The 27742-nt window shown below is 58.8% G+C and overlaps 1 protein-coding gene across 1 annotated transcript; it reads right to left on the bottom strand.

Annotated features, from left to right (window-relative positions):
- LOC133263728 (lysine-specific demethylase 6B-like) lies at positions 1–27304 on the bottom strand (the record flags this gene model as incomplete). The annotated part of the gene is made up of 14 exons (XM_061443609.1): positions 1–146; positions 1491–1661; positions 2829–2955; positions 5134–5275; positions 6401–6588; positions 9053–9167; positions 12538–12686; positions 16062–16130; positions 16257–16321; positions 17604–17809; positions 21498–21603; positions 23768–23894; positions 26516–27024; positions 27226–27304. Coding segments are annotated over 14 exons (2077 nt in total), but the record flags the coding sequence as incomplete, so codon positions are not given.
- Positions 27305–27742: the final 438 nt, after the last annotated feature.

Genomic DNA, 27742 nt, shown 5'->3' with positions numbered 1-27742 from the left:
AATATCACCGGGAATAAATAACAATGTTCATTGGGGGGAGGGGTTGGGGGGGAGGGGCACGGGACGCCCCCCCCCCCATCATCATCATCATCACGTGACCCCCCCGATGGGGGGGGCGGGGCTCATCTGGAGCTGGGTGATGGCACCTGCAATGGGTGGGGGGAGGGGTTAGGGGGGTAAAGGGGGAGGGGCCACATGCTCCCCCCCATAACCCCCTATGTGGGTCAACCCAAGCCCATGGGGACCGGGGGGTTTACCTATAGTGGTGTCCCCATAGGGCTGTCTCTATGGGGCTGTCCCTATAGGGGTGTCCCCATAGGGCTGTCTCTATGGGGTTGTCCCTATAGGGGTGTCCCCATAGCAGTGTCTCTATGGGGTTGTCCCTATAGGGGTGTCCCCATAGCGGTGTCTCTATGGGGCTGTCCCTATAGGGGTGTCCCCATAGCTGTGTCTCTATGGGGCTGTCCCTATAGGGGTGTCCCCATAGCGGTGTCTCTATGGGGCTGTCTCTATGGGACTGGCCCCATGGTGCTGTTCCCGTAGTGGTGTTCCCATAGTGCTGTCTCTATAGGGCTGTCCCCTTAGTGCTATCCCCATAGCGATGTCTCTATAGGTCTGGCCCCATAGTGCTGTGCCCATACCGGTGTCTCTATAGGGTCGTCCCCATAGCGGTGTCTCTATAGGGTTGTGCCCATAGTGGTGTCCCTGTAGGGCTGTCCCCATAGTGCTGTCTCTATAGGGCTGATGCCATACTGCTGTCTCTATGGGGCTGTCCCCATAGTGCTATCCCCATAGTGCTGTCCCTATGGAGCTGTCCCTATGGGGCTTTCTTCATAGGGCTCTCCCCATAGCACTATCCCCATAGTGCTGTCCCTATGGGGCCGTCTCTATGGGGCTGTCTTCATAGGGCTGTCCCCATAGTGCTATCCCCATAGTGCTGTCCCTGTGGAGCTGTCCCTATGGGGCTGTCCCCATAGTGCTGTCCCTATGGGGCTGTCTTTATAGGGCTGTCCTCATAGTGCTGTCCCTATGGCGCTGTCCCTATGGGGCTGTCTCTATGGGGCTGCCTCCATTGGGCTGTCCCCATAGTGCTGTCCCTATGGGGCTGTCTTCATAGGGCTGTCCCCACAGTGCTATCCCCATAGTGCTGTCCCTATGGGGCTCTCTTCATAGGGCTGTCCCCACAGTGCTATCCCCATAGTGCTGTCCCTATGGGGCTCTCTTCATAGGGCTGTCCCCACAGTGCTATCCCCATAGTGCTGTCCCTATGGGGCTCTCTTCATAGGGCTGTCCCCACAGTGCTATCCCCATAGTGCTGTCCCTATAAGGCTGTCCTCATAGTGCTGTCCCTATGGGGCTGTCCCCATAGTGCTATCCCCATAGTGCTATCCCCATGGCGCTGTCCCTATGGGGCTGTCCCTATGGCGCTCTCCCTATGGAGCTGTCCCTATGGCGCTGTCCCTATGGGGCCGGCCCCACGGGGGGCTCACCAGGGTGAAGCTGTCGTAGATGTTCATGAGCTCCTCGGTCTTGTACTGCTCGAGCACCACGACCCCATGCAGGGCCCCGCTGCGGCGCCGCGCGCAGCCCTCGCAGTGCACCAGGTACGTGTTGCGCCCGCCCGTCTCGCTGGTCACAAACAGGATGTTGAACACCTCCACCTGTGGGGCCGGGGGCAGCAGCGTCACAACGGGGGGGACAACAACGGGACAACAGCGTCATAACAGGGGGACAACAATGGGACAACAGCGTCATAACAGGGGGACAACAACGGGACAACAGCATCACAACAGGGGGACAACAATGGGACAACAGCGTCATAACAGGGGGACAACAATGGGACAACAGCATCACAACAGGGGGACAACAATGGGACAACAGCGTCACAACGGGGGGCACCACCGGGACAACAGCGTCACAACAGGGGGACAACAGCGTCACAACGGGACAACAGGGGGACAACAACGGGACAGCGGGGTCACGGGGGGGGGGGGGGGGGGGGCACCGCCGGGACAACAGCGTCACAACAGGGGGACAACACCAGGACAACAGTGTCACAACAGGGGGCAACAGCGTCACAACAGGGGGACAACGCCAGGACAACCGCATCACAACGGGGACAACAGCGTCACAACAGGGGGACAACGCCAGGACAACCGCATCACAACGGGGACAACAGCGTCACAACAGGGGGACAACAGCGGGACAACAGGCTCACAATGGGGGGACAACAAGGGGACAACAGCATCACAAAAGGGGAACAATGGGACAACAGTGTCATGACGGGGACAAGAAGAGTGTCATAATGGGGGCAACACTGGGACAACAGCATCACAACGGGAATAATGTCACAATGGGGGCAACACCATCACAACGGGGCAATGTCACAACAGGGACAACAGCATCACAACGGGGGTCAAGAGCATCACAACAAAGGGGGCAACAGTAGGGACTGTGGGGACAACAGTGTCACAACAGGGTTAACAGTGTGGACAACAGCCTCACAACAAGGGGACAGCACTGGGATAACAGTGTCACAACGGGGGGGGGGTGTCACCATGGACACAATGAGTGGACAACAGCATCACACCGGGGGTTAGCAGTGGGACAGCGAGAGGCCACCAGCATCACACACGGGGGACAACAGCGTCACAACATGGGGTCCCCACGGAGACAATGGGTAGACAACAGCATCACAATGTGGGGTCAACAGCATCACACCATGGGGACAATGAGAGGACACCATGGGGGCAAGAAGGGGCCAGGAGTGTTGCACCATGGGGACAACGAGGGGGGGACGGCCCAGCCCCACCTCCAGCCCCACTCACGTCGCACTCGTTGCAGTAATAGGCTGGCTCATCCTTCACCCGCGCCTGGAAGGTGATCTTCTTCCCTGCTCGCACCAGGCTCTCCCGCTGCACCTGACAGTGCTTGATGGACTGCAACAGGCAGTACCTGCAACACCCATTGGCACCCAGTGTCACCCTACAGTGCCTGATGGACTGCAACAGGCAGTACCTGCAACACCCATTGGCACCCAGTGTCACCCTACAGTGCCTGATGGACTGCAACAGGCAGTACCTGCAACACCCATTGGCACCCAGTGTCACCCTACAGTGCCTGATGGACTGCAACAGGCAGTACCTGCAACACCCATTGGCACCCAGTGTCACCCTACAGTGCCTGATGGACTGCAACAGGCAGTACCTGCAACACCCATTGGCACCCAGTGTCACCCTACAGTGCCTGATGGACTGCAACAGGCAGTACCTGCAACACCCATTGGCACCCAGTGTCACCCTACAGTGCCTGATGGACTGCAACAGGCAGTACCTGCAACACCCATTGGCACCCAGTGTCACCCTACAGTGCCTGATGGACTGCAACAGGCAGTACCTGCAACACCCATTGGCACCCAGTGTCACCCTACAGTGCCTGATGGACTGCAACAGGCAGTACCTGCAACACCCATTGGCACCCAGTGTCACCCTACAGTGCCTGATGGACTGCAACAGGCAGTACCTGCAACACCCATTGGCACCCAGTGTCACCCTACAGTGCCTGATGGACTGCAACAGGCAGTACCTGCAACACCCATTGGCACCCAGTGTCACCCTACAGTGCCTGATGGACTGCAACAGGAAGTACGTGCAACACCCATTGGCACCCAGTGTCACCCAATGTCACCCTACAGTGCCTGACGGACTGCAACAGGCAGTACCTGCAACACCCATTGGCACCCAGTGTCACCCTACAGTGCTTCATGGACTGCAACAGGCAGTACCTGCAACACCCATTGGCACCCAGTGTCACCCTACAGTGTCTGATGGACTGCAACAGGCAGTACCTGCAACACCCATTGGCACCCAGTGTCACCCTACAGTGTCTGATGGACTGCAACAGGCAGTACCTGCAACACCCATTGGCACCCAGTGTCACCCAGTGTCACCCTACAGTGCCTGATGGACTGCAACAGGCAGTACCTGCAGCACCCACTGGCACCCAATGTCACCCTGTCTCACCCATTGGCACCCAGTGTCACCCAGTGTCACCCGGTGTCTCCATCCCCACCATGTCCCCATACTCAAGGTGTCCCCACCCCTGTCCCTGTGTCTCTCTGTGTCTGTGTGGGTGTCCCTGTGTTACCCCAGTGCTATCCCGTTGTTACCCCTTTGTAATCCCGTTGTTACCCCAGTGCTATCCTATTGTTACCCCATTGTTACCCTGTGGTTACCCCATTGTTACCCCATTGTTACCCCAGTGCTATCCCGTTGTTACCCCTTTGTTATCCCATTGTTACCCCAGTGTTACCCTGTTGTTACCCCGGTGTTACCCCGGTGTTATCCCGGTATTACCTCAGTGCTACCCCTTTGTTACCCCAGTGTTACCCTGTTGTTATCCCGTTGTTACCCTGTTGTTATCCCGTTGTTACCCTGTTGTTATCCCGTTGTTACCCCAGTGCTATCCCGTTGTTATCCCATTGTTACCCTGGTGCTATCCCGTTGTTACCCCATTGTTACCTGCTGTTACCCCATTGTTACCCCAGTGTTATCCCATTGTTACCCCATTGTTACCCCGCTGTTACCCTGCTGTTACCCCGCTCTTACCCCATTGTTACCTCACTGTTACCCTGTTGTTACCCCATTGTTACCTCGCTGTTACCCCATTGTTACCCCTCTGTTACCCCAGTGCTATCCCGCTGTTACCCCATTGTTACCCTGCTGTTACCCCGCTGTTACCCCGCTGTTACCCCATTGTTACCCCGCTGTTACCCTGCTGTTACCCCATTGTTACCCCGCTGTTACCCCATTGTTACCCCGCTGTTACCCCGCTGTTACCCCATTGTTACCCCATTGTTACCCCGCTGTTACCCCGCTGTTACCCCATTGTTACCCCGCTGTTACCCCATTGTTACCCCATTGTTACCCCGCTGTTACCCCATTGTTACCCCGCTGTTACCCCGCTGTTACCCCATTGTTACCCCATTGTTACCCCGCTGTTACCCCATTGTTACCCCGCTGTTACCCCGCTGTTACCCCGCTGTTACCCCGCTGTTACCCCATTGTTACCCCGCTGTTACCCCATTGTTACCCCACTGTTCCCCCGCTGTTCCCCCACTGTTCCCCCCCTCACTTGATCATGCTGTAGAGGTCGGGGTCGCTGATCTTCACGGTGCGCGCCACGTTCCAGGACACGTGGATCATGGGCACGATGGACTTCACGTTCTTCACCTCGTTCCACTCGTAGCGCTCCAGCGCCAGCTGGTACTGGTAGGCTGGGGGCAGGGGGGCACTGGGAACACATCCCCCGACCCACACCCCATACACCCCATACCCCACATCCCACACCCCACATCTCATACCCCATATCCCATATGTGTACCCCACGTACCCTATTCCTCATACCCCACACCCCATATCCCACACCACATACCCCATGTACCCCATACCTCATACCCCATGCCCCATACCCCATATCCCATACCTGTACCCCATGTACCCTATTCCTCATAGCCCACACCCCATAGCCCACACTCACCATGTACCCCATACCTCACACCCCGTAACCCATGTACCCCATACCCCACACCTCATATCCCATACCCCATGTACCCCATACCTCACACCCCACACCCCATACCCCATGTACCCCATACCCCACACCCTCCATGTACCCTATACCCCATATACCCCATACGCCACACCCCCCATGTACCCCATACCCCATATACCCCATACCCCACACCCCCCATATACCCCATACCCCACACCCCATACCTCATGTACCCCATACCTCACACCCCATACCCCCCACCCTCCATGTACCCCACACCCCATACCCCATGTACCCCATACCTCACACCCCACACCCCATACCCCATGTACCCCATACCTCACAACCCACACCCCATACCCCATGTACCCCATACCCCATGTACCCCACACCCCATACCCCATGTACCCCATACCCCCCACCCTCCATGTACCCCATACCCCACACCCCCCATGTACCCCATACCCCACACCCCATACCTCATGTACCCCATACCCCATGTACTCCATATCCCATACTTCACCCCATACCCCATGTACCCCATACCCCCCACCCTCCATGTACCCCATACCCCACACCCCCCCTGTACCCCATACCCCACACCCCATACCTCATGTACCCCATACCCCATGTACCCCATACCCCATGTACCCCACACCCCACACCCCATGTACCCCATACCCCACACCCCATGTACCCCATACCCCACACACCCCATGTACCCCATACCCCACACCCCCCATGTACCCCATACCCCACACCCCACACCCCATGTACTCCACACCCCATGTACCCCATACCCCACACCCCACACTTCACCCCACAGCCCCCCCCCTATCCCCGGTACCTGTCAGCGGCCCCACGTTCCAGGCGATGTTGTTGCACCACCCCGTGGCCTGCACCCAGTGCACGGTGCCGGCGTTGATCCACACCAGGTCCCCGGGGCGCTGGACGAAGCGGTACACGGGGATGTTGGAGCCGTACAGGTCCTCCAGCACCGGCCACCACGAGCCCGTCAGGTAATCCACGCCGTGCCTGCGGCACCCACAGCCTCACACAGCGCCCCACTGCGCCCCATAGAGCCCCATAGAGCCTGCCCCATAGGGCCCGGGGATGTTGGAGCCCTACAGGTCCTCCAGCACCGGCCACCACGAGCCCGTCAGGTAATCCACGCCGTGCCTGCGGCACCCACAGCCTCACACAGCGCCCCACTGCGCCCCATAGAGCCCCATAGAGCCCCACTGTGCCCCATAGAGCCTGCCCCATAGGGCCCGGGGATGTTGGAGCCCTACAGGTCCTCCAGCACCGGCCACCACGAGCCCGTCAGGTAATCCACGCCGTGCCTGCGGCACCCACAGCCTCACACAGCGCCCCACTGTGCCCCATAGAGCCCCACTGCGCCCCACAGAGCCCCATAGAGCCACAGAGAGCCTGCCTCAGACAGCCCCACTGTGCCCCATGGAGCCTGCCCCATAGAGCCCCACTGCGCTCCAGAGAGCCCCACTGCGCCCCAGAGAGCCTGCCCCATAGAGCCCCACTGTGCTCCAGAGAGCCCCACTGCGCCCCAGAGAGCCCCACTGTGCTCCAGAGAGCCTGCCCCAGAGAGCCCCACTGTGCCCCATAGAGCATGCTCCAGAGAGCCCCACAGAGCCCCATAGAGCCCCACTGCACCCCATAGAGCCCCACTGTGCCCCATGGAGCCTGCCCCATAGAGCCCCACTGTGCCCCACAGAGCTCCACTGCGCCCCAGGGAGCCCCACTGTGCCCCATGGAGACTGCCCCATAGAGCCCCACTGTGCCCCACAGAGCCCCACTGTGCTCCAGAGAGCCTGCCCCAGAGAGCGCCACTGTGCCCCAGAGAGCCTGCCCCATAGAGCCCCACTGTGCCCCACAGAGCCCCACTGCGCCCCAGAGAGCCCCAGAGAGCCTGCCTCAGACAGCCCCACGGAGCCCCATTGAGCCCCACTGCGCCCCATAGAGCCCCACTGTGCCCCATGGAGCCTGCCCCATAGAGCCCCACTGTGCCCCACAGAGCCCCACTGTGCTCCAGAGAGCCCCACTGCACCCCAGAGAGCCCCACTGTGCATCAGAGAGCCTGCCCCATAGAGCCCCACTGTGCCCCATAGAGCCTGCCCCATAGAGCCCCACTGCACCCCAGAGAGCCTGCCCCAGAGAGCCCAACTGCGCCCCATAGAGCCTGCCCCAGAGAACCCCACTGTGCCCCATAGAGCCCCACTGTGCCCCAAAGACCCACAGAGACCCAGAAAGACCCACTGCTCCCCAGAGAGACCCACTGCGCCCCATATATCCTGCCCCATAGAGCCCCACTGTGCCCCACACTCATAGCACTCCCTACAGCCCCACTGTGCCCCATAGCACCCCCCAGAGACCCAGAGAGACCCACTGCGCCCCAGAGAGACACAGAAACACACTGCCCCATAGACAGAAACCCATAAAGATCCACTGTGCCCCACTGTGCCCCATAGAGCCCCACTGCAGCCCAGAGAGACCCACTGTGCCCCATAGAGCCTGCCCCATAGAGACCCACTGTGCCCCATAGAGCCTGCCCCATAGAGACCCACTGAGCCCACCCCATACAGCCCCACTGTGTCCCAGAGAGCCACATTGCTCCCCATAGAGCCCCACTGGGCCCCATAGAGCCCCACTGTGCCCACCCCACTGTGCTCCACCCCTTTTCCCATCCCTCCTCATTGTGCCCTATGGCTCCGCCCCTTTCATTTCAGCCCCGCCCCTTCCCTTTAGCCCCTCCCCTTTCTCCCACCCCTCACCATTGTGCTTTATGGCTCCACCCCTTTTTAGCCCTGCCCTTTTCTAATAGCCCTTTATGTCATGTGACCCCATCCTTTCCCCTTTTTCATAGACCCCGCCCATTTGTCCTAAGCTCCGCCCCTTTCCCCATCCCTCACCATTGTGCCCTATGGCTCCACGCCTTCCCCTAAGCCCCGCCCCTTCCCTTTAACCCCGCCCCTTCCCCTACGCTCTGCCCTTTCCCCCTAAGCTCCGCCCCTTTCCCCATCCCTCACCATTGTGCCCTATGGCTCCACCCCTTCCCTTTAGCCCCGCCCATTCCCCCTCCCTCACCATTGTGACCTATGGCTCCGCCCCTTCCCTTTAACCCCGCCCCTTTCCCATCCCTCACCATTGTGCCCTATGGCTCCGCCCCTTCTCCACCCCTCCCCATTGTGCCCTATGGCTCCACCCCTTCCCTTTAGCCCCGCCCATTCCCCCTCCCTCACCATTGTGCCCTATGGCTCCGCCCCTTCCCTTTAACCCCGCCCCTTTCCCATCCCTCACCATTGTGCCCTATGGCTCCGCCCCTTCTCCACCCCTCCCCATTGTGCCCTATGGCTCCACCCCTTCCCTTTAGCCCCGCCCCTTTCCCACCCCTCACCATTGTGCCCTATGGCTCCGCCCCTTCGCCCACCCCTCCCCATTGCCCCCCATGGCCCCGCCCCTCCCCTTTGTCCCCGCCCCTCGCCTGTCGCAGAAGCCGCTGATGGTCTCCCAGTAGTGCTCGTGCACCGCGAACCACTCGCAGTCTCCGGGCCCGATGTTGATGTTCACCGAGCAGAAGTTGTTGTTCTCCTGGTGGCCTGCGGGGACAGCGCCCTCATGGCACCCCATAGCGACACATAGGGACCCATAGCGACACATAGGGACCCACAGCGACACATAGGGACCCATAGGGACCCATAGCGACACATAGGGACCCATAGCGACACATAGGGACACATAGGGACCATAGGGAAACATAGGGACACATAGCGACACATAGGGACCCATAGCGACACATAGGGACCCATAGCGACACATAGGGACCATAGGGACACATAGGGACCCATAGCGACACATAGGGACCCATAGCGACACATAGGGACCCATAGCGACACATAGGGACCCATAGCGACACATAGGGACCCATAGCGACACATAGAGACACATAGCAACACATAGGGACCCATAGCGACACATAGGGACCCATAGCGACACATAGCGACACATAGGGACACATAGCAACACATAGGGACCCATAGCGACACATAGGGACACATAGCGACACATAGGGACCATAGGGACACATAGGGACCCACAGCGACACATAGGGACCCATAGCGACACATAGAGACACATAGCAACACATAGGGACACATATCGACACATAGGGACCCATAGCGACACATAGGGACCCATAGCGACACATAGGGACCCATAGCGACACATAGGGACCCATAGCGACACATAGGGACCATAGCGACACATAGGGACCCATAGCGACACATAGGGACACATATCGACACATAGGGACCCATAGCGACACATAGGGACCATAGGGACACATAGGGACCCACAGCGACACATAGGGACCCATAGCGACACATAGGGACCCATAGCGACACATAGGGACCCATAGCGACACATAGGGACCATAGCGACACATAGGGACCCATAGCGACACATAGGGACACATAGCAACACATAGGGACCCATAGCGACACATAGGGACACATAGCGACACATAGGGACCATAGGGACACATAGGGACCCATAGCGACACATAGGGACACATATCGACACATAGGGACCCACAGCGACACATAGGGACCCATAGCGACACATAGGGACCCATAGCGACACATAGGGACCATAGCGACACATAGGGACCCATAGCGACACATAGGGACCCATAGCGACACATAGGGACACATAGCGACACATAGGGACCCACAGCGACACATAGGGACCCATAGCGACACATAGGGACCCATAGGGACCCATAGCGACACATAGGGACCCATAGCGACACATAGGGACCCATAGGGACCCATAGCGACACATAGGGACCCATAGCGACACATAGGGACACATAGCGACACATAGGGACCCATAGGGACCCATAGCGACACATAGGGACCCATAGCGACACATAGGGACACATAGCGACACATAGGGACCCATAGGGACCCATAGCGACACATAGGGACCCATAGGGACCCAGAGACCATAGGGACACATAGGGACCCAGAGAGACCCACAGAGACCAATAGGGACCATAGGGACACATAGAGACACATAGGGACACATAGGGACCATAGGGACCCATAGAGACCATAGGGACCCATAGGGACACATAGGGACACATAGGGACCCAGAGAGACCCATAGAGACCTATTGGGACACATAGGGACACATAGGGACCCATAGAGACCATAGGGACCCATAGGGACACATAGGGACACATAGGGACCCAGAGAGACCCAGAGAGACCCATAGGGACCATAGGGACACATAGGGACACATAGGGATACATAGGGACCATAGGGACACATAGGGACACATAGGGACCATAGGGACACATAGGGACACATAGGGACCATAGGGACCCATAGAGACCATAGAGACCCATAGAGACACATAGAGACACACAGAGATACATAGGGACCCAAAGGGACCCATAGAGACACATAGGGACACATAGAGACCCATAGGGACCCACAGAGACCCATAGAGACCCACAGGGTCTATATACACCCCATCGATGTCACCCCATCGATGTCACCCCATACTGTCTATATACACCCCATCGATGTCACCCCATCAACGTCACCCCACAGTGTCTGTATACATCCCACAGTGTCTGTATACACCCAACAGTGTCTGCATACACCCCAATCAATGTCATCCTACACTGTCTATATACACCCCATCGATGTCACCCCATAAATGTCACCCCACAGGGTCTATAATCACCCCATCAATATCACACCATCAACATCACCCCATCAACATCACCCCACAGTGTCTATATACACCCCATCGATGTCACCCCATCGATGTCACCCCCCACTGTCTATATACACCCCATTGATGTCACCCCATCGATGTCACCCCATCGACATCACCCCATCGACGTCACCCCACAGGGTCTATATACACCCCATCAATGTCACCCCATTGATGTCACCCCACACTGTCTATATACACCCCATCGATGTCATGCCATCGACGTCACCCCATTGACATCACCCCACAGTGTCTATATACACCACATTGATGTCACCCCACACTGTCTATATACACCCCATAGATGTCACCCCATCAACGTCACCCCACAGTGTCTATATACACCCCATCGACGTCACTCCACACTGTCTAAATACACCCCATCGATGCCACCACATCAACGTCCCCCCACACTATGTACACCCCATTGATGTCCCCCCACACTGTCTATATACACCCCATTGATGTCACCTCATCGACATCACCCAACACTGTCTATATACACCCCATCGATGTCAACCCATCGATGTCACCCCACACTGTCTATATACACCCCATCGACATCACCCCACAGGGTCTACATACACGCCATCGATGTCACCCCATCGATGTCACCCCCCACTGTCTATACACACCCCATTGATGTCACGCCATCGATGTCACCCGATCGACGTCACCCCACAGGGTCTACATACACCCCATCGATGTCACCCCATCGATGTCACCCCACACTATATACACCCCATCGATGTCACCCCATCGACATCACCCCACAGGGTCTACATACACCCCATCGATGTCACCCCATCGATGTCACCCCATCGACATCACCCCACAGGGTCTACATACACCCCACCGATGTCACCCCATCGATGTCACCCCATACTATATACACCCCATCGATGTCACCCCATCGACATCACCCCACAGGGTCTACATACACCCCATCGATGTCACCCCACACTATATACACCCCATCGATGTCACCCCATCGACATCACCCCACAGGGTCTACATACACCCCACCGAAGTCACCCCATCGACGTGTCATGTGTCTCCCCCCCCCACACTGTGCACACCCCCCCCCCCACGCCAGCCACCCCACTGCGGGTGCTCAGCCCACCGTCACCCTCCCGCCGCCCCACCGGCTGGGTGCCGTCGCGGTGCCGTCGGCGCACTCACCGGGGGTGCGGCTGCCCGGCACCTTCATGTAGAGCTGCACGGTGTTCATGCCCAGGATGGTGTGCCCCACATGGCTCAGCATGTTCCCCGTGGACGACACGCGCATGAAGGCCGGGAGCTTGAGCAGCTCCTGCAGCTGCGGCTTCCACCTGCGGGGGGGACGGATAGGGTGGCACCCGTGGGGCACGGCATCCATGGGGCACGGCACCCAATGGAGGTGGCACCCATGGGGCACGGCACACAATGGAGGTGGCACCCATGGGACATGGCACACAATAGAGGTGGCACCCAATGGAGGTGGCACCCATGGGACACGGCACACAATGGAGGTGGCACTCATGGGACACAGCACACAATGGACACGGCATCCAATGGAGGTGGCACTCATGGGACATGGCATCCAATGGAGGTGGCACCCATGGGGCACGGCACACAATGGACATGGCATCCAATGGAGGTGGCACCCATGGGACATGGCACACAATGGAGGTGGCACCCATGGGACATGGCACCCAATGGAGGTGGCACCCAATGGAGGTGGCACCCATGGGACACGGCACCCAATGGAGGTGGCACCCATGGGACACAGCACACAATGGACACGGCATCCAATGGAGGTGGCACTCATGGGACATGGCATCCAATGGAGGTGGCACCCATGGGGCACGGCACACAATGGACATGGCATCCAATGGAGGTGGCACCCATGGGACACGGCACACAATGGACATGGCATCCAATAGAGGTGGCACCCATGGGACATGGCACCCAATGGAGGTGGCACCCAATGGAGGTGGCACCCATGGGACACGGCACACAATGGAGGTGGCACCCATGGGACACGGCACCCAATGGAGGTGGCACCCATGGGGCACGGCACACAATGGACACGGCATCCAATGGAGGTGGCACCCATGGGACATGGCACCCAATGGAGGTGGCACCCAATGGAGGTGGCACCCATGGGACACGGCACACAATGGAGGTGGCACCCATGGGGCACGGCACACAAGGGACATGGCACCCAATGGAGGTGGCACCCAATGGAGGTGGCACCCATGGGACATGGCACCCAATGGAGGTGGCACCCATGGGACACGGCACACAATGGACATGGCATCCAATAGAGGTGGCACCCATGGGACATGGCACCCAATGGAGGTGGCACCCAATGGAGGTGGCACCCATGGGACACGGCACACAATGGAGGTGGCACCCATGGGGCACAGCACACAATGGACACGGCACCCAATGGAGGTGGCACCCATGGGACATAGCACCCAATGGAGGTGGCACCCAATGGGGCATGGCATCCAATGGAGGTGGCAGCCATAGGGCACAGCACCCATGGGACATGGCACCCAATGGAGGTGGCACCCATGGGACACGGCACACAATGGAGGTTGCACCCATGGGACACAGCACCCAATGGAGGTGGCATGCATGGAACACGGCACCCAATGGAGGTGGCACCCAATGGAGATGGCACCCATGGGGCACGGCATCCAATGGAGGTGGCAGCCATAGGGCACAGCACCCATGGGACACGGCACACAATGGAGGTGGCACCCATGGGACACAGCACCCAATAGAGGTGGCACGCATAGAACACGGCACCCAATGGAGGTGGCACCCAATGGAGGTGGCACCCATGGTGCATGGCATCCAATGGAGGTGGCATCCATGGTGCATAGCACCCAATGGAGGTGGCACCCATGGGGCACGGCAGCCAATGGAAGTGGCACCCATGGTGCATAGCACACAATGGAGGTGGCACCCATGGGGCACAGCACCCATGGGGCACGGCACCCAATGGAGGTGGCACCCATGGGACATAGCATCCAATGGAGATGGCACCCATGGGGCACAGCACCCAATGGAGGCGGCACCCATGGGACATGGCATCCAATGGAGGTGGCACCCATGGGACACGGCATCCAATGGAGGTGGCACCCATGGGACACGGCACACAATGGAGATGGCACCCATGGGGCATGGCACACAATGGAGGTGGCACCCATGGGGCACGGCACCCAATGGAGGTGGCACCCATGGGGCATGGCACACAATGGAGGTGGCACCCGTGGGGCATGGCACCCATGGGGCACGGCACCCAATGGAGGTGGCACCCATGGGACATGGCATCCAATGGAGGTGACACCCATGGTGCATGGCACCCATGGGACGCGGCACCCATGGGACATGGCACACAATAGAGGTGGCACCCATGGGGCACAGGACACAATAGAGGTGACTCCCATGGGACATGGAACCCAATGGAGGTTGCAACCATGGGACACAGCACCCAATGGAGGTGGCACCCAATGGAGGTGGCACCCATGGGACACAGCAACCATGGGACACAGCACCCAATGGTGGTGGCTCCCATGGGACACAGCACCCAATGGAGGTGGAGCCCATGGGACATGGCACCCAAAGGAGGTAGAACCCATTGGAGGTGGCACCCATGGGACATGGCACCCAATGGAGATGGCACCCATTGGTGTGTTGTCCATGGACCACATTATCCATGGGATGTGTCACCCATTGGAGATGTCACCCATGGAAGGTGGCATCCATGGGGAGTGTCACCCGTTGGACATGTCACCCATAGGTGAGCCCCATCACCCACTGGTGAGCCCCATCACCCATAGGTTCCCCCATCACCCATAGGTGAGCCCCAACACCCATAGGTGAACCTCAACACCCATAGGTCCCCCATCACCCCTAGGTTCCCCCATCACCCATAGGTTCCCCCATCACCCATAGGTTCCCCCATCACCCATAGATGAGCCCCATCACCCATAGGTGCCCCCATCACTCATAGATCCCCCATCACCCATAGGTCCCCCATCACCCATGGGTGAGCCCCATCACCCATAGGTGAGCCCCAACACCCATAGGTGAGCCCCAACACCCATAGGTTCCCCCATCACCCATAGGTGAGCCCCAACACCCATAGGTGAGCCCCAACACCCATAGGTTCCCCCATCACCCATAGGTGAGCCCCAACACCCATAGGTTCCCCCATCACCCATAGGTGAGCCCCAACACCCATAGGTGAGCCCAACACCCATAGGTTCCCCCATCACCCATAGGTGAACCCCATCACCCATAGGTGCCCCCATCACCCATAGGTCCCCCATCACCCATAGGTGCCCCCATCACCCATAGGTCCCCCATCACCCATAGGTGTCCCCATCACCCATAGGTGTCCCCATCACCCATAGGTGCCCCCATCACCCACAGGTCCCCCATCACCCATAGGTGCCCCCATCACCCATAGGTCCCCCATCACCCATAGGAGCCCCCATCACCCACAGGTGCCCCCATCACCCATAGGTGCCCCCATCACCCATAGGTCCCCCATCACCCATAGGTCCCCCATCACCCATAGGTTCCCCCATCACCCACAGGTGCCCCCATCACCCATAGGTCCCCCATCACCCATAGGTTCCCTCATCATCCACAGGTGCCCCCATCACCCATAGGCTCCCCATCACCCATGGGTGCCCCCCCCTCACCTCTTGGCATCCGAGAGGTCGATGTTGGTCCCAAACTTGATGATCTGGTGGGATTTCTGGTCGGGGTTGCTGGGGGGGTTGGGGGGGGGAGGACACATGGGGACACCCATGGGTGCCATGGGGTCACCAGGGTGTCACCCATGGGTGCCATGGGGTCCCCAGGGTGTCACCCCCCCATAGAGGGGCTGGCCCTACCTGGGGGGGGTCTCTGTGGTGCTGTCAGGTTCCTCGGCCTCCTCATCCTCACTGTCCTTGTCCTCCTGTGGGGACGTCACCATGGCCCCATTGCCCCCATTGCCCCATTGTCCCCATCGCCCCCATTGCCCCCATTGCCCCATTGTCCCCATAGCCCCCATTGTCCCCATTGTCCCCATCGCCCCCATCGCCCCCATCGCCCCCATTGTCCCCATCACCCCCATTGTTCCCATTTCCCCCTCACCCCCATTGCCCCATTACCCGCATTCCCCCCATTCCATCCATAGTCCCCATTCCCCCCATAGCCCTCCTTACCCACATTGCCCCATTCCCCTCATAGCCCCCATTGCCCCCATACTCCCATCACCCCCATAGCCCCCATTACCCCATAACTCCCACTGTCCCCATTACCCCCATTGTCCCCATTCCCTCCATAGCCCCCCATTCCCCCATGTCCTCCATTGCTGCCATTCCCCCCATCACCCCCATTACCCCCATCACCCTCATTACCCCCATGTCCCCCCATCACCCCCATTACCCCCATAGGCTGCATTCCCCCCATCACCCCCATGTCCCCCATCCCCCCTGTTACCCCCATCACCCCCATTACTGCCCTCACCCCCATTCCCTCATCACCCCCATGTCCCCCCATCACCCCCATGTCCCTCATTGCTTCTATCACCCCCATTACCCCCCTCACCCCCATTACCCCCATGTCCCCCATCACCCCCATCACCCCCCTTACCCCCATTTCCCCCATCACCCCCATGTCCCCCATCCCCATTACCCCCATTACTCCCATCACCCTCATTACCCCCATCACCCCCATTAAACCATCACCCCCATTACCCCCATCACCCCCATTCCCCCATTACCCCCTCACCCCCATTACCCCCATCACCATCACCCCCATTCCATCACCCCCCTTACCCCCATCACCCCCATCACCCCATCCCCCCATCACCCCCATCTCCCCCATCCCATCACCCCATTCCCTTCATCACCCCCATCACCCCCCTTACCCCCATCACCCCCATGTCCCCCATCCCCATTACCCCCATCACCCCCATTACTCCCATCACCCTCATTACCCCCATCACCCCCATTACTCCCATCACCCTCATTACCCCCATCACCCCCATCACCCCCATTACCCCCATCACCCCCATTCCCCCATTACCCCCTAACCCCCATTACCCCCATCACCCCCATCACCCTCATCCCATCACCCCATTCCCTTCATTACCCCCATCACCCCCCTTACCCCCATCACCCCATCACCCCCATTCTCCCCATCCCCCCCATAGCCCCCCATCCCCCCTTAGCCCCCCACGTCCCCCCCCTTACCTGCAGAGCCTCCTGGAAGGACGAGGCCTGGTACTGGGCGTACTTGGCGATGGTGGTGTGGGAGCGGCTGCTGGCGCAGGGCCACACCTGCCGGGTGCCCGAGAGGTCCCAGTTCTGGTCCGAGGGCTGCTGGACCTGGGTGCGCACCTCAACGGCGTGCTCCCCGCTGGCCTGCACCAGGGTCTTGGTGCTGAACAGCCCCAGGTCTGGGGGGGGGATAAAGGGGTCAGCGGGGCACCCATGGGTGCTGGGGGTGGCTTATGGGTGATGGGGATGGGGAGGAGTGATGGAGGTGGGTGATGGGTGATGGAGATGGGTGGTGGGTGATGGGGATGGGACCTGCACCAGGGTCTTGGTGCTGAACAGCCCCAGGTCTGGGGGGGACATGGGGATAAAGGGGTCAGCGGGGCACCCATGGGTGCTGGGGGATGGGTTATGGGTGATGGAGGTGGGTGATGGGTGATGGAGATGGGTGGTGGGTGATGGGGATGGGTTATGGGTGATGGGGATGGGTGATGGGTGATGGAGATGGGTGGTGGGTGATGGGGATGGGACCTGCACCAGGGTCTTGGTGCTGAACAGCCCCAGGTCTGGGGGGGACATGGGGATAAAGGGGTCAGCGGGGCACCCATGGGTGCTGGGAGTGGGTTATGGGTGCTGGGGGATGGGGGTGGGTGATGGGGATGGGACCTGCACCAGGGTATTGGTGCTGAACAGCCCCAGGTCTGGGGGGGACACATGGGGGGGGATAAAGGGGTCAGTGGGGCACCCATGGGTGCTGGGGGTGGGTTATGGGTGATGGGGATGGGTGATGGGTGATGGAGATGGGTGGTGGGTGATGGGGATGGGACCTGCACCAGGGTCTTGGTGCTGAACAGCCCCAGGTCTGGGGGGGACATGGGGATAAAGGGGTCAGCGGGGCACCCATGGGTGCTGGGGGTGGGTTATGGGTGATGGGGATGGGGAGGAGTGATGGAGGTGGGTGATGGGTGATGGGGATGGGTGATGGGTGATGGGGATGGGTGGTGGGTGATGGGGATGGGACCTGCACCAGGGTCTTGGTGCTGAACAGCCCCAGGTCTGGGGGGAACATGGGGATAAAGGGGTCAGCGGCGCACCCATGGGTGATGGGGATGGGTGATGGGTGATGGAGATGGGGGATGGGTGATGGAGATGGGTGGTGGGTGATGGGGATGGGACCTGCACCAGGGTCTTGGTGCTGAACAGCCCCAGGTCTGGGGGGGGGGATAAAGGGGTCAGCGGGGCACCCATGGGTGCTGGGGGATGGGTTATGGGTGATGGGGATGGGGAGGAGTGATGGAGGTGGGTGATGGGTGATGGGGATGGGACCTGCACCAGGGTCTTGGTGCTGAACAGCCCCAGGTCTGGGGGGAACATGGGGATAAAGGGGTCAGCGGGGCACCCATGGGTGCTGGGGGATGGGTTATGGGTGATGGAGGTGGGTGATGGGTGATGGGGATGGGACCTGCACCAGGGTCTTGGTGCTGAACAGCCCCAGGTCTGGGGGGGACATGGGGATAAAGGGGTCAGCGGGGCACCCATGGGTGCTGGGGGTGGGTTATGGGTGATGGGGATGGGGAGGAGTGATGGAGGTGGGTGGTGGGTGATGGGGATGGGTGATGGGTGATGGGGATGGGACCTGCACCAGGGTCTTGGTGCTGAACAGCCCCAGGTCTGGGGGGAACATGGGGATAAAGGGGTCAGCGGGGCACCCATGGGTGCTGGGGGTGGGTTATGGGTGATGGGGATGGGTGATGGGTGATGGGGATGGGTGATGGGTGATGGGGATGGGACCTGCACCAGGGTCTTGGTGCTGAACAGCCCCAGGTCTGGGGGGGGGATAAAGGGGTCAGCGGGGCACCCATGGGTGCTGGGGGATGGGTTATGGGTGATGGAGGTGGGTGATGGGTGATGGGGATGGGACCTGCACCAGGGTCTTGGTGCTGAACAGCCCCAGGTCTGGAGGGGGTCATGGGGGGGGATAAAGGGGTCAGCGGGGCACCCATGGGTGCTGGGGGTTGAGGATGGGGATGGGTGATGGGTGATGGGGATGGGACCTGCACCAGGGTCTCGGTGCTGAACAGCCCCAGGTCTGGGGGGGACATGGAGGGGGGATAAAGGGGTCAGCGGGGCACCCATGGGTGCTGGGGGGACCCTCTGGGGGTGCTTTTGAGTCCCCAGAGGTGGGTTTTGAGGTCCCCAGGGGTGATTTTGGGGTGATTTTGGGGTGGTTTGGGGTGGTTTGAGGTGTTCTGGGGTGGTTTGGGGGTGATTTTAGGGTAATTTTAGTGTGTTTTGGGGTTATTTGGGGGTGTTTGGGGGTATTTTGTAGCGCTTTGGGGTGGTTTTGGGATGTTTTTTGGGTGGTTTTGGGTATTTTGGGGTGCCCTGGGATGTTTGGGGTGATTTTGAGGTGTTTTGGGGTGATTTTAGGGTAATTTTGGGTTGTTTTGGGGTTATTTGGGGGTGTTTGGGGGTATTTTGTAGCGCTTTAGGGTGGTTTTGGGATGTTTTTTGGGTGGTTTTGGGTATTTTGGGGTGCCCTGGGATGTTTGAGGTGATTTTGAGGTGTTTTGGGGTGATTTTAGGGTAATTTTGGGTTGTTCTGGGGGTGTTTGGGGGCATTTTAGGGTACATTGTAGTGTTTTGGGGTGTTTTGGGGATGATTTAGGGCGTTTTGAGGTAATTTGGAGGATTTCTGGGGTGGTTTTAGTGTGGTTTTGAGCTGCCTGGGGTGTCCTGGGGTGGTGGGGGGTATTTCTGGGGTGATTTTGGGGTGTTTTGGGGTGATTTTGAGATGTTTTGGGGTGTTCTGGGGTATTTCAGGGTGCCCTGGGGTGTTTGGGGCGATTTTAAGGTGTTTTGGTGCATTTTGGGGGTGGTTTTTGGGGTGTCTTAGGGTGTTTTGGGTGATTTTGAGGTGTTTTGGGGTATTTTGGGGTGTCCTGGGGTGTTTTTAGGGGATTTTGAGGTGTTTCGGTGCATTTCTGGGGTGATTCTGGGGGTTTCTTGGGGTGTTTTGGTGTGATTTTGAGGTGTTTGGGGTGATTTTGGGGTATTTTGGTGCATTTTGGGGTGTTTTGGGCACTCACTCAGGCACAGGGACCCCACCAGGCCCCTGATGACAGTGATGGGGTTTTGGGGTGATTCTCGTGTGTTTTGGGTGATTTGAGGGTAATTTTGAGGTGGTTTTGGGTGATTTGAGGGTAATTTTGAGGTAGTTTTGGGTGATTTGAGGGTAATTTTGAGGTGGTTTTGGGTGTTTTGGGGTGAGTTCGAGGTGTTTTGGGTGATTTGGGGTGATTTTGGGATATTCTGGTGCATTTTGGGGTGTTTTGGGGTGATTTTGATGTGTTTTGTGTGATTTGAGGGTAATTTTTAGGTGGGTTTGGGTAATTTTGAGGTGGTTTGGGGTGATTTTGGTGTATTTTGGGTGATTTGGAGGTAATTTTGAGGTGGTTTGGGGTGTTTGGGGTTCATTTTGGTGCATTTTGGGGTGATTTTGGGGTATTCTGGTCCATTTTGGGGTGTTCTGGGGTGATTTTGGGCTATTTTGGTGAATTTTGGGGTGTTTTGGGGTGATTTTGGGGTATTCTGGTGCATTTTGGGGCGATTTTGGGGCATTTTGGGGTGATTTTGTGGTATTTTGGTGCATTTTGGGGTGATTTTGTGGTATTTTGGTGCATTTTGGGGTGATTTTTGGGTATTTTGTTGCATTTTGGGGTGTTTTGGGGTGATTTTGGTGCATTTTGGGGTGATTTGGGGTGATTTTGGGGTATTCTGGTGCATTTTGGGGTGTTTTGGGATATTCTGGTGCATTTTGGGGTGATTTTGGGGTATTTTGGTGCACTTTGGGGTGTTTTGGGCACTCACTGAGGCGCAGGGACCCCGCCAGGCCCCTGATGACGGTGATGGGGTTCTTGGGGTCGGTGCAGAACTGCAGCAGGACAGGGGAGAAGGCGTCGCGTTTGCTCTCCAGCTGAGGGGGGGGGAACAGCCAATCAGAGCCCGGCACCCCAACCACGGACCAATCACAGACCAGCACACCCACCCACGTACCAATCAGAGGTCCTCCCCCCCTCCCCAGCCAATGGGAGACCGGCAACCCCCTCCCCTCCAAGCCCCCTGCTGGCCAATCAGCAGCAGCACTCCTGTGTGGACCAATCAGCACAAAGGGAATAGTCCCAACCTGCCAGCCAATCAGCAATGGGATGCCCTGAGCTGACAGCCAATCAGGACAGGGATGCCCTGGTCCAGCAGCCAATGAGGACAGGGACTCCCTACCTATGGGCCAATCAGGACAGGGATGCCCTGACACACCCCACCCCCCCCCCCCCCCCCCCAGCCAATCAGGATGGAGATGTCCTAAGGAATTCCACACCCCCCCCCCCTCAGCCAATCAGCATGAGGATCCCCTGGGGAATACCTCACCCATGGGCCAATCAGCAGCAGGGAACATTCCCCCTCCCATAGCCAATCAGTGCGGGGATTCCCCAGCTTGCCAGCCAATCAGCAGCAGGGATACCCTCAGGCCAATCACCAAGGGGATGCCCTGGGCATCTCCCCTCCTGCCAGCCAATCAGCAGGGGGGGATGCTCCATGACCTTTGCTGCTCAGCCAATCAGCTGGCAGTACATCCAGGGACCCTTGCTAGTGGACCAATCAGCAGGGTGGACACCATGGGACCCCTGTCTACGGGCCAATCAGCACAGTGGATGCTCCAGGACCCCCTACAGCAGACCAATCAGCAGGGAGGGGGTCCTGCCAGTGGGCCAATCAGGTGGAAGGACCTGCAGGGGATGCCCCACATCCCCTCTCACCAGCCAATGAGAAGCAGGGATGCCCTGAGAACTCTGCCAGTGGCCCAATGAGCAGTGAGCGGGGGGCTGTCAGCGCACCAATGAGCAGCAAGCTGTGCTGTCAGTGGGCCAATAAGCAGCAAAGGGGTCCCACCAGTGAACCAATGAGCAGCGAGGGGGTCCTGCCAGTGAACCAATGAGCTGCAAGGGGTGCTGCCAGTGGCCCAATGAGCAGTGAGGCGGGCTGTGAACGGCCCAATAAGCATCAAGGTGGGCCAATGAGCAAAGGGGGCGAGTCTCGCCAGTGGCCCAATGAGCATTGAGGGGGTCCTGGTAGCAGCCAATGAGCATGGAGGAGGGTCTGGCGGCAGCCAATGAGCACGGAGGGGGTAATGGCAGCAGCCAATGAGCATGAAGGGGGTTCTAGCAGCAGCCAATGAGCATTGAAGGGTTCCTGGAACCAGACAATATGCATGGAGGAGGGGTCTGGCAGCAGCCAATGAGCATGGAGGGGGTCCTGGCAGCAGCCAATGATCATCGAGGGGGTCACGGCAGCAGCCAATGAGCATCGAGGGGGTTGTGGCGGCAGCCAAAGAGCACAGAGGAGGGTCTGGTGGCAGCCAATGAGCATGGAGGAGGTCCTGGCAGCAGCCAATGAGCATGGAGGGGGTCCTGGCAGCAGCCAATGAGCACTAAGGGGGTCGTGGCAGCAGCCAATGAGCATCGAGGGGGCCCTGGCAGCAGCCAATGAGCACGGAGGGGGTACTGGTGGCACCAATGAGCATGGAGGAGGGTCTGGCAGTAGCCAATGAGCATGGAGGGGGTCGTGGTGGCACCAATGAGCATGGAGGAGGGTCTGGCAGTAGCCAATGAGCATGGAGGGGGTCCTGGCAGCAGCCAATGAGCACGGAGGGGGTCCTGGTAGCACCAATGAGCATGGAGGAGGGTCTGGCAGTAGCCAATGAGCATGGAGGGGGTCGTGGTGGCAGCCAATGAGCATCAAGGGGGTCGTGGCGGCAGTCAATGAGCATCAAGGGGGCCCTGGCGGCAGCCAATGAGCATGGAGGGGGTCGTGGCGGCAGCCACTGAGCATGGAGGGGGCCCTGGCAGCATCCAAAGAGCATGGAGGAGGGTCTGGCAGCAGCCAATGAGGATCAAGGGGGCCCTGGTGGCAGCCAATGAGCATGGAGGGTGCCCTGGCAGCAGCCAATGAGCATGGAGGAGGGTCTGGCAGCAGTCAGTGAGCATCGAGGGGGCCCTGGCAGCAGCCAATGAGCACGGAGGGGGTCCTGGCAGTAGCCAATGAGCATCGAGGGGGTCTGGCGGCAGCCAATGAGGACTCACGTAGATGCTGGGGGTGGGGGGGTTGAGCTTGTCCCGGGGCAGCTTCTCCTGGGAATCGATCTGGGGCTTCACCGACTGCGCCGGGGACAGGTAGGACTCACGGAAGGGGCCCTTGAGGCGCGCCTGCCTGCGGGACACGGCACCGATGGGGCAGGGATCCACCCTAGAGCCCCCTTAACCCACCCTAAACCCCTCTAACCCCATTAAATCCACCTGAAAGCCCTGTCAACCCCATTAAACCCCCTTAAAAGTCCTTTTAATCCCCTTACCCCCCTTAACCCCCTTCAAACCCCCTTTAACTCACCCAAACCCCCTCTAACCCCATTAAATCCACCTGAAAGCCCTGTCAACCCCATTAAACCCCCTTAAAAGCCCCTTTAATAGCCTTAAACCCCCCTTAACCCCCCTTCAAACCCCCTTTAACCCACACAAAACCACTTTAACCCCATTAAATCCACCTTAAACCCAATTAAACCCCCTTAAAAGCCCTTTTAATCTCTTTAAACCCCCCTTAACCCCCTTCAAACCCCCTTTAACCCACCCAAAACCCCTCTAACCCCATTAAATCCATCTTAAAGCCCTGTCAACCCCATTAAACCCCCTTAAAAGCCCCTTTAACCCCCTTAAACCCCCCTTAACCCCCTTCAAACCCCCTTTAACCCCCCCAACCCCATTAAATCCACCTTAAAACCCTTTCAACCCCATTAAACCCCCTTAAAAGCACTTTTAATCCCTGTAAACCCCCTTAACACCCTTCAAACCCCCTTTAACCCACCCAAAACATCTCTAACCCCATTAAATACACCTGAAAGCCCTGTCAACCCCATTAAACCCCCTTAAAAGTCCTTTTAATCCCTTTAACCCCCCCTTAACCCCCTCCAAATCCCCTTTAACCCACCCAAAACCCCTCTAACATCATTAAATCCACCTTAAACTCCTTTGAACCCCATTAAACCCACTTAAAAGCCCTTTTAATCCCTTTAAACCCCGTTTAACCCACCCTAAACCCCTCTAACCCAAATAAATCCACCTTAAACCCCTTTAACCCCATTAAAACCCCTTAAAAGTCCTTTTAATCCCTTTAAACCCCCCTTAACCCCCTTCAAACCCCCTTTAACCCACCCAAAACCACTCTAACCCCATTAAATCCACCTTAAACCCCTTTCAACCCCATTAAACCCCCTTAAAAGCCCTTTTAATCCCTTTAACCCCCCCTTAACCCCCTTCAAACCCCCTTTAACCCCATTAAATCCCCATTAAAGCCCTTTCACCCCCCCTTAACCCCCATCAAACCCCCTTTAACCCACCCAAAACCCCTTTAATCACATTAAATCCCCCTTTTAACCCCTTTAAATCCCCCCTTAAACCCCCATCACACCACCTTTAACCCACTCAAACCACCTTTAACCCCATTAAAAACCCCTTTTAACCCCTTTAAACCTCCCTTAAGCCCCTTCAACCCCCCTTTAACCAACCCAAAACCCCTTTAACCCCATTAAATCCCCCTTAAACCCGTTTGAACTCCTTTAAATCCCCCTTAAAACTCCCTTTAACCCCCAGCCCCCTTCAAACCCCCTTTAACCCTCCCAAGCACCATTAAACCCCTTTTAACCCACTCAACTCCCCCAAACCAGCTCCAATTGCTCCTAAACCCCCTTTAACCTCCTCAAACCCCTTTCAATCCCCACAAATGCCCATATAACCCCATTCCCCCATATAACCCCATTGCCCCCATATAACCCCATTCCCCATATAACCCCATTACCCCCCCATATAACCCTATTACCCCCATATAACCCCATCCCCCCCATATAACCCCATTCCCCCATATAACCCCATTCCCCCCATACAACCCCATTCCCCCATATAACCCCATTCCCCTCCATATAACCCCATTCCCCCCCATATAACCCCACTGCCTCCCCATATAACCCCATTCCCCCCATATAACCCCATTCCCCTCCATATAACCCCATTCCCCCCATATAACCCCATCCCCCCCATATAACCCCATTCCCCCATATAACCCCATTCCCCCATATAACCCCATTCCCCCCATACAACCCCATTCCCCCATATAACCCCATTCCCCCCATACAACCCCATTCCCCCATTCCCCCCATACAACCCCATTCCCCCATATAACCCCATTCCCCTCCATATAACCCCATTGCCCCCCCATATAACCCCATTCCCCTCCATACAACCCCATTCCCCCCCCATATAACCCCATTACCTCCCCACATAACCCCATTTCCCCCATATAACCCCATTCCCCCCATATAACCCCATTGCCCCCCCACATAACCCCATTCCCCCCCACATAATCCCATTCCCCCCCCATATAACCCCATTCCCCCCCATATAACCCCATTACCCCCCCATATAACCCCATTCCCCCCCATACAACCCCATTACCCCCCCATATAACCCCATTACCTCCCCATATAACCCCATTCCCCCCCATACAACCCCATTCCCCCCCATATAACCCCATACCCCCCCATACAACCCCATACCCCCCCATATAACCCCATTCCCCCCATATAACCCCATACCCCCCATATAACCCCATCCCCTCCATATAACCCCATTACCCCCCCATACAACCCCATTTCCCCCATATAACCCCATTCCCCCCATATAACCCCATTGCCCCCCCACATAACCCCATTCCCCCCCCACATAACCCCATTCCCCCCCCATATAACCCCATTTCTCCCCCCCCCCCCCCCCAGCAGCACTCACTTGCTGGCCCGCACCACCTCGGCCGCGCTGTGCCTTATGGTGAGCTGGCCCAGGGGGGGGCCCCGGGGCTCCTCCACCTCGACGACCCCGGTGCCCCCCCCTCCGACGGCACCGCTTTGGGGGGCCCCCCCCCCGCTTTCCACCTTGATCAAGCGGATTTTGAGCTCCTTGGGGGGGCCCTCCCCCCCCAACGCCCGCAGCTTGAGGAGGTCGCTGGAGCTGACGTAGGACGGGGGGGGCTGGGGGGGGGCGGTGGGGGGCGGTGTTGGGGGAAGGGGGGGGGTTGCGGCGGTAGGAGATGGGTTTTGGGGGGGGGGGGTCCCCCCTTTATCCGGTTGCGTTTGGAGATCCAAGGAGGCCAGGACGGGGCGGTCCAAGTGCTCCTTGCGGGGGTGGCGGCGGCGGGGGGGAGCGCGGTGGCGGGGGGGGGGTCTTCGGTACCGGCGTCCCCCAAGATGGGGGGGGGTTTGGGGGGGTTTGGATGGGGCTGGGATGGGGTTTAAGGGGGTCTGGGGGGGTTTTAAGGGGGGTTGGAGGGGGTTGAATGAAGGTTGGGGGGGCGGAATGGGGGTCAGCGGGGTTTGGGGGGGTTTCGGGGGGGGTTGGATGGGGGCCAAGGGGGTTGGGGGCGGTTTTGGGGGTGTCTGGATGGGGTTCAGTGGGGCCGGGGGGGGCTTGGGGGGGCTTTGGGGAGGTGGGGGGCGCCCCACTTGCTCGGCCAAGGTCTCGCAGGCCCGGCTGATCTCTTCCAAGGCTTCGGAATCGGAGCGGGATGAAGGTGGGGGGGCACTGGGATGAAAGGGGGGGGCACTGGGATGAAGGGGGGGGCCACTGGGATGAATGGGCTTGGAGGAGGGCGGGGGGGGCACCCAGCCGGGTGCTGAGGTAGCGACTTGGGGGGGGGCCTCGTGGGTGGCCTTTTGGGGGGGGGGCCCCCCTATTGTCGTCGTCGTGGTGGTCGTGGTCCCCCCCCCTTCCAAAGCGGCTGCTAAAGACTTAAGGAACCCAATGGGTTTATGCTGGGGGGGGGGGCCGGGGGGGGGGGGGGGCCCCCAGGATCATCCCGCTTCCCAAAGGGATAAAGGCGGGGGGGATCGGGGGGGTCCTGTCCGGGGGGAGCCCCATAATGAGGTGCTTTGGGGCGGGCGAGGAGGGGGGGTGCTGGTGGTGGTGGCGGGGGGGGTGGTGGTGGGGGTGTTGTGGGGGGGGGGTGCGGGGGTGATGATA

This window comes from Pezoporus flaviventris, unplaced genomic scaffold (genome assembly GCF_033815535.1).
Source record: "Pezoporus flaviventris isolate CSIRO_AGI_PZ_B2104156 unplaced genomic scaffold, CSIRO_AGI_Pfla_v1 ptg000443l, whole genome shotgun sequence".
Taxonomy (NCBI): domain Eukaryota; kingdom Metazoa; phylum Chordata; class Aves; order Psittaciformes; family Psittacidae; genus Pezoporus; species Pezoporus flaviventris.
The sequence above is the reverse complement of the archived record's forward strand: the minus strand, read 5'-3'. Positions and strand labels throughout refer to the sequence as shown.